The 8,500-nt window shown below is 38.5% G+C and overlaps 1 protein-coding gene across 1 annotated transcript; it reads right to left on the bottom strand.

Moving 5' to 3' along the window:
• Positions 1-7,060: 7,060 nt before the first annotated feature.
• On the bottom strand, positions 7,061-8,166 carry LOC112566957. The gene has a single exon (XM_025243387.1). It carries the CDS (start codon positions 8,164-8,166, stop codon positions 7,093-7,095), a length of 1,074 nt encoding a protein of 357 aa, XP_025099172.1. The 3' UTR covers positions 7,061-7,092.
• Between the last annotated feature and the right edge of the window lie 334 nt (positions 8,167-8,500).

The raw sequence follows: 8,500 nt of genomic DNA, 5'->3' as shown, positions 1-8,500 counted from the left end.
TTCAGAAAAATAGTCAAGAAATGTGTCTTTTGTACCAGTAAGATGTTTCCATGTATGTATTCATAAGATATTGGTATTTGTAAGAGTGAGACATTCAACTTACGTGTACATTCATAATAATGTACCCTGATCAACCCCCCAAAAAAACTCTCATCAGAGTCAATCATTGTCTATGACGACATTAGAGCTCTTATACTGTTGGGAAGAACAAACGAGTTAGGTAAATCTGTTTATTTTCCGCTTATGTGCTCTATGCATTCCTGGTAAATAAAATCATAGCACATGGTAGAAGAACTTGATTGTTCACATTGCATTCGTAGCTGAACAAATACCAGCTTTCGATTTGACAGTAGTAAAGATCTCTATCTGGCAACACTCACAAAATACAACTTTAGGTTACTAATAAGAAAGTCATGGGGTCATGTGGAGATCAAGGTGGAAGAGAATAAGTTTCTGTTAACAACACACATCAGCATGGACATCAGAGAAAAGAATGAAAGGCTACAAATTGTAAACGGCTTCAGATGCTTGTGATAAAGAAAACATGTTTTCCGTAATATCGCAGTTATAAACAGGCTCACTACAAAATCAGGCATTCACGCCGTCCATTGCATTATATAGACCCTAACAGGAGACATGCGAAAAACAATAGTTGATGAAGACAGGAGGATTGGTCTTATAGCCCACGAAGACCATGTTGCCAGTCAGGATGTCCAAAGAAAAATTGTCGGACGGGCCTACATGGAAAAAACTGCCGATACTGCAACTGACGACTACGACGACGACATAATGATAATGATGATGATAATTTTTCTGCACGCACGAATACCATATTCTTGATTGGGGTCCTGATACTTCACGAGCTCCATGTCCTCCCTAGCTTCTATTAAACATGGCTCGACAATAAAGTCAAACGTTCTAAAGTCGCAAATACAGTCTGAAAGATTCGCAGTTAGAAGAAAACAAGCTTGTCTGCCATGTTTCTGATATTTCACTGTATTGCTCCGTGTTTTCCAATTTTCATAACTTTAATCGAACAAACGGTTCAGCGTATTTTATCACAGTTTGCTTGCAAACCCGCAAAGTCTCCAGAATATTTCCTTAGAAACGAATAGCTGCAACCACCATAGTAGTTACTAGGTTGGATTGTGAAAAACTCGATCATTTAAATAACACGCCTGGGAGCACACTCTTCTTTGTAGAATTGTTTCAAAAGTTACTCAAGGTAAAGATTTATTTATTGGGCTTTCTAACAACCGCAGAATAGCATACACGGATATCACAATGATATATATCTATCATACACTTACTTGCAGCCACAAGCAAAATATAGATCACAATGAGGAAGAAAGAACTGATGAGGATTCTGTTTACTCGTCACGAAGGTTGAGAAAGTGGGTCACACAACGGTTTCCAGCATCGATTTCAACTGATCGAAACCCTTCCAATCATACATTGGACACAAGAAACCATTCAGAAAAGACAAATTAACCATAATGCAGGTGTATACAGTTTCGCATTTAAACGATCAGGATTTTAATCTGAGACTATCTAAGATTTGTGAAAGATATCAAGTTTTAATGTCCTCTTCAAATCACGTGATTTAGAGTTAGGTTTACAGTGTAAATTGTAGTTGCCATTTCTTTCATAAGAACCATCGTGTAAAACTTTTGATAACAGCTGAAGACCTTGCAGAAGGATCTGAATGTTACCAGAAAACGTGAAAGGTGATTAATTTAATTTAAGATCGTACTAATCAATCTGGTGACGGACAGCTTATGTCTCCGGAGAATGTTCAAATATTCATGAAGCACAGAGCGGAAGCGAGATGACTGTGCAAAATAGACAAACACATTGACTGCATCGTTGATAAGCGAGATGCGGTCTGCAATGACCAGGACACCGTTGTATAGCAAATAGTACCGACCATAGGTGAGAAGTCTGGGACAACAAGTCGAGTGATGATAGCAGCGACGTAGGGCGTCATGGTAACGATGTACAGACTGGAGACGAGGACAAGCATCTTGGTGGCACCTGCATCATGGTCTCGGACCCGCAGTTTGAGGAACTTGTTTTCTCTCGCCATCTTCTGGCTGAAGTCAGCTTCACAACTGTCATGACTGTCGCTGCAATTACTATGACAAAGTTAATGACAGGAAGTAAGATGCCTAAAAACGTGTTTGAAATCGCATCCAAAATGTTCGAATATTTCAAACCTATTTCAGTCTGTACAATTTTCCATTCAAAGCTGTTGGTAGCATTGACGTACAGTTTGGCAACTGTAAATTTTAAAGGAAACACAATGTGGCATAGTTGTAAGAAGACGAAAGATGCCGCCATCATGGCCGCCATGGTGCGGGTACGAACGAGGTGAGCGACACGGAGAGGCAGGACGACACACAGACAACGGTCCACGGCGATGATCATACCGAAAACATCAGAAGTCGTTCTCAGCCCATATGTCATTCCCAGAGTGCAAGCCAATGATTTCATCATAAATTCCTCCCCAAAGGGTTTATTGAAAAAGTCAATAAAAACCTTCACAGTGGGGCTAACAAAAGTATTTATGAACAAAAATAAGTCTACTAATGCCAGCGCCCATAAACCCAGGTTTACCCGGTCTTGTAAACCTTGTCTCCAGAATACCAGACAGCTGACGACATTGGTGGAATACCTATTAGACTCATTGCTATGGAAACGTAGTCAATGAATATTGCATGTATCATCTTGAACTCAGAGTAAGGCACGGCATTATTCGGTGTATCCCAAAATTTGCCTGATGTGTTCAAATCGTGTGACGAACTATTTACATTCATTATGATGAAAAAACTACACGCTGATAGACTGCCTCGAAAATGACAGCAAAAAAAACTTTAACACGTCCGTCCACGTCTCTCGTGTCTATGTTTTATACTTCAAAACTTTATTTTTTTAAAATCATTCAAAATTATTTCATGGATCTTAGTAAAATAAAAATTAAAAAACCCTTTCACTGAAAATAGCAACCGATCTATTATTTGATATTTTAGGATTTTATTTACAAAAAGCAATTAACGAGACGTTTGTTTTAAATCACAGAAATAACATATTTTTCGTAATTGGCAGAGACAACCAAATTTTATTTCTTTCATTTACATTCCCAGAAGCCTTGTTTGTGTTCAGGCATTGTGCAGCAGAATATTTACATTTCCTTCTTCTTGATCGAGAGGAAAAGTAATTTACCAGCTTAATGCTCTCTCTTCTGTGTTGACGAAGACGAGTGGTTAATAATCTAACTTCACAAACACGCACGCACAAACAAATATTGCAATGAGTTCTTTGTTTTTATTTGTTGTCTCTTTCTTAAGAACAACAGACTTTCTTCTGTGTTGAATGTTTGACTCGTTTGAGCGTTTTATGGTATTAATATTAGTTTTAATAATACACTTAATTATATTAAGAGTAGGCTACCATTATTGTAAATATCGGTATAGAATCAGGCACAATAATCGCGGTTTAATGTTTACAAAAATATATTCCACATGCCTATGGATTTATTTAATTTCTCTCAACGCATTTGTAAGTTGCCCCTATTATCTCATCATACATACATTATTTTTAATTACACTGGCAGCACAAAGTATGAGACAGAAAACCCGCATTTAATTGGTCTTGAACTTCTAGAAACTTCTCACATTGTAAGATATCCAGACTAGTGCAGTCTTTCAAAGTCATTTTGAAGGAAGGTCGGTAGTTCATTGTTTCTTGCTTATCATCCACCTACTTTGTACAACACAGAGTCGTGAATTAAGGACAAGGAAGATTTTGAGACTCTGCTAACCCTGACACTAACCCTAAAGTTACCACGTAAACATTTACTGAGGTACGGAGTTGATGTATGAGATATGGTTAAAGGATCTGCTTTTCAAAACTAGAAGACAAAGTGATGGAAACCTATGTGTAAAACTAAACAAACAACGAAAAACACAAATAAAGCGTTTAAGATGGTTAAATTTCCTTTTCATTAATTCTCCAAATGTTCTTTTAAAAACGAGTCTTGAATTTCTTTGTACAAATTTTCTATCATAATTACAAAAAAAACTTACCTTCCAACTTCAATGTTTTCCAACATTTGAATGTTTATTTGCCTTTTTGACAACCACGCGATGACCACACCACCATCAAGCAACATCCTGGCAAAGTTTTCATCATTATCTGTCTCTCCATTTGTCCTCATTGTTCTTCGAATACAAAACTTTACTGTATTAATAATTTGTTCAAGCTTTATTGGACTCTTTTGCTTTGGTTATGAACAGAAATCACAACATAAGCAGTGTACAGCCAATATTATTGCCAGACAGCTAATCCGAGTGGAAGGCGCACACTGTAGCTGGCAGGCGGTTCAATTCCCGTCTTGCGCAGCGCAGTTGACAAGCTGTTTAATGGGTATCTGGCCTGTTAAAGAGACGGGGAGATGGCAGCATAGATGGTCTCCACCCTCACAAAGATAACCCCGAGATAAGTTTAAGTCCTAGCACCTAATGACCTAAAAGTCAGGATACCAACTTCACTTAATATACCTTTATGACCAGTTTAGTTGAAATCCTGAAAGTAATTGTAAAAATCAGCTATAGAATGAATCAAATTATAATTAAGCCATGTTGTGCTGCTTTATTTTTGTCTCCTATTTGGTGACGATATCCATAAAGAGTCTCACTTTTAGTAGACTCTCTCAACACTGAATGACGATACCCCAGTACATCTCACTGAACAATCTAGACTACCTTAACTCAGAATGGGACGGGGCTATGGGTTCCTATTTACGACCGTTACATGTTATTGATTGTGTACTATAGCTACAGTTTTGCTTGGCCATTGTGTTTCCGAGCTTGTACCCTCCTCTTACTTCCGGCTTCATGTAGCAAACAGTCTAAATAGCAGAAAACATTATGTAGATACTCCATAATCAGTTATTTATAAATTTCTTAATTATATACCTATTGGTTGATGTGTGGATGGATAGGTGTATCGATTGTCAGCGAGTTGTACCCGCTAGACAGACCCGGATGAAAGACAAAGCAATATCTTAAGAAGAATGCTTTTTAGTAACAAAGACTAACATCAACGAGTTTGACGTTATAGTCATCGACTGTAATGATTGATGATCACGTGCTTCGTGAGCCGCCATTGTGTAAAACCCACAAACTGCTCTTATGCTGCTGAACTATGACCTTATTTTCTAGATCTTATGACCGTGTTAGAACAGACACACAGACGGCTGTATCGGTCAGTATCGGTGGTTTACCCTGATTTACTATCATGTTACTTTACCCGTATGTTTGTAATCTTACTGTTGCTGCTCCAGAGATTTTACAATGCATTATCTCTTACTGGGCTTATGCTTCTGTCTGTACTACTTTATCATCATCATCAACAACATCCCCCTCCTCCTGCTCCTCTGATCATCTGTTCAGACCTTGTCCTGGGTGTTGGGTTCTTTTGCTCCATGTGACACATGTTTCAAGGGTGTGCTACTTGGTCTCATATTGTAGCTTTATTTTCTGGATTAACTCACAAAACCAACTCCCCCGCTCCTTCCTCCTTTTATTTTTTGTCCTTCGTCTTCTCTGGAAAGATGGTTTTCAAAATGGCCGCAGGAAGAACCGAACACCCCGACAAAACGTAACACATCAAGCATTCAAACCTTAACGAACTTGACACTTAAGTTAGCAAACTTTCAGAACTTATCCTGAATAACAAGTTTTAGATAAAACGAAGGAATATTTTGAACAACAAAAAGCTCACATTTACGCAAGAGAACTGTGGGACTACATAATATTCGCAGTGCAATTTCGGGAAAGGGAAGAAACTGGCTCTAATAGGACTCTTGACCCGGAGTCAGAGTTAGCTCCCTGATTCCTTTATGCACCTGAGCTTTTTTTTTTTGTTTGTTTGTTTTTTTTTTTGTTTGTTTTTTTTTTGTTTTTTTTTTTTTTTTGGTTGTTTTTTGTTTTGTTTTTTGTTGTTGTTTTTTTATAGAGGCAATCAAAGACACAAATATCTGCTAGACTCGGAAAGACACAACTAAGCAGAATTTGTCCGCAATCATTTTCATTGTCAGATTGTGAAAAAAATTTTTTGCGGGACAATTTGCAAGAAGTTTAATGCCCTGAGCTAAAAATTCGCATTCTGACGAAAGACATGTTTGACTAACAACAGAGAAATTTAGAAAAACTTTCCAACAATCGAGCAGAAGTGACAACAGTCCAATGTAAGTAAACATAGTTGCATTGTTTTTCAACGTGGCTTTCTGTGACCTGTCATGATTTCATTACCATAATTTACTGTGACCTGTCATAATGTTAAGATTAGAACTTTCTCTCAGCTCTCCTCAGTTAGACCCAGACACAAATGCTGACAACTAAACACACCTCATTGTCAGGATACACACTGACATCTGCAGCTAACACTACAAATTAAAGCGACTTCGTTTGCCCTCTCCGCGTTAAATATAACAACTTATGGCGCAAATAGATGCAATCGTATACGCTAACATTTATTTCTATAAAACTAACGAAAAGGTAAAATTTGGTTCGGAATTGCCTTCCTGACAATAATAAGCTATACACTGTTATTTCAAATAACAAAGATCACATTCAGGACCGGTTGTTGTAATGTGCCTACTGAAGGATAGAAAAACACTTTACACGATTGTAGCCAGCCTTGGTTTGGCTAACCACCGTGCTTTTAGACAGACTGGCCAGAGCTAAATGATTCTAAAAGGGTAGAGCTCGCACTTCTGGGGCATAATATGCTGATCGGTTGTCATGAAAGATATTGAAAGTGTTAAGACCAGTTCTGTAAAGTCTCTCTTTTCAACCTGATTTTTAGAATGTAAGAATTAAGAATATAAGCTATGTGAATATATATATATATATCAGTTATGTGAGAGCGTATGAGAGCTATGTGAAAATGTATGTGAACTATATGAAATTTTCTTCTCCTACCAAGACATCGTATTACGTAGAGTCATAAGCCATCATAATAATTGTTATTTTTAATAACATTGTCAAATCCTCCAGTACCTTAAATGGTCTTCATAATGACAATTCTTTAGTCTTCGATCACTGTGGAAGGTGTAGAGTGTTTTCTTTGTTTACACCTCAGAACTGTTAGAAGTTCCTGGCGAAAGCGAGACGAATATGCAAAATACACGAAAACATTGATGGCATCGTTGGTAACTGAGACTTGGTCTGCGATGGCAATCACAGCGCTGTACAGAGCATAGGACCGATTATAGGGCGAAAACTCGTGGACAGCGAGTCGAGTGATGATTGCAGCGACGTAGGGCGCCATGCTGACGATGTAGAGACTGGAGACGAGGACAAGCATCTTGGTGGCACCTGCCTGACGGTCTCGGGACCCGCTGCTTGTAGAACTCATTTTCTCTCGCCTTCTTGTTGCTGATCTCAGTTTTACCACAGTAATGGCCGTCGCTGTTGACACTACGACGAAGTTAATTATCGGGAGAGAGATACTTAACACAGTGTTGAACATGGTGTCTAAGATGTTTGCATATTTTAAGCCGATATCAGTTTGTACAAGCTTCCACTCAAAACTCTCAGTAGAGTTAACGTAAATTTTTGTAACTGTAACTTTCAGCGTCAGACTACTGTAACACAGCTGTAACAAAACGAAAGATGTCGCCATGATGGCCGCCATGGTGCGCGTGCGAATGAGGTGAGTGACGTGAAGAGGTAGAAGGACGCACAGGCAACGGTCCACAGCGAGGATCATGCTGATGACGTCAGACATCGCTCTCAGCCCGTACGTCACGCCGAGAGTGTACGCCATCGACGTCATCAGAAACTCTTCGCCTAACAGCTGGTCGAACGAGCTGATGAGAACGTGCGCAGTAGGAGTGATGAAAATGCAGAGGAAAACAGAGAAATCCACGATGGACAGCGTGAATAAACACAGGTTGACGCGGTCTCGCAGTCCCTGTCGCCAGAATACCACACAGCTGACGATATTGCTCGGTATACCTACAAGACTGATGATAACGGACACGTAGTCAGTGAAGATTGTGTCTATCAGCTTGAAGACAGACATAGCATCCGTAGTATCCGTTGTGTCCCATCCTTTGCCTGAGACAGTCGAGAGGTCAAACTGACTGGTTGTAGCCATTAAAACGAGAACTGAACACTGACGATGTGATGTCAGTCAAAAACATTTTACTGTAGTATGTTTTGGTGTTTTATCTCCATGCTTTAAACCGAGGCTCATTTTTTAAAAAAATAATTACTTATAGAAGAACAAAGCCTAATTAATCGACTGTAAATTTTAAATTTTTGAAACAAATATTAAAAAGTATTTGTCTTTAAAGAAATATATTATTTTACTACTCAAAATTTTTTTTAAGTACCAGTAGTAATATCCTCGAACAAAGAGAGAGATAGAAAATGTTTGTGTCTCTGTGTTTTTGAGTGTGTAGTAGGTAATAATAAAAAAATATACGTTA

This window comes from Pomacea canaliculata, linkage group LG6, assembly GCF_003073045.1.
Source record: "Pomacea canaliculata isolate SZHN2017 linkage group LG6, ASM307304v1, whole genome shotgun sequence".
NCBI lineage: Eukaryota > Metazoa > Mollusca > Gastropoda > Architaenioglossa > Ampullariidae > Pomacea > Pomacea canaliculata.
Note: the sequence above shows the minus strand (reverse complement) of the source record. Positions and strands in the feature narration are given on the sequence as shown.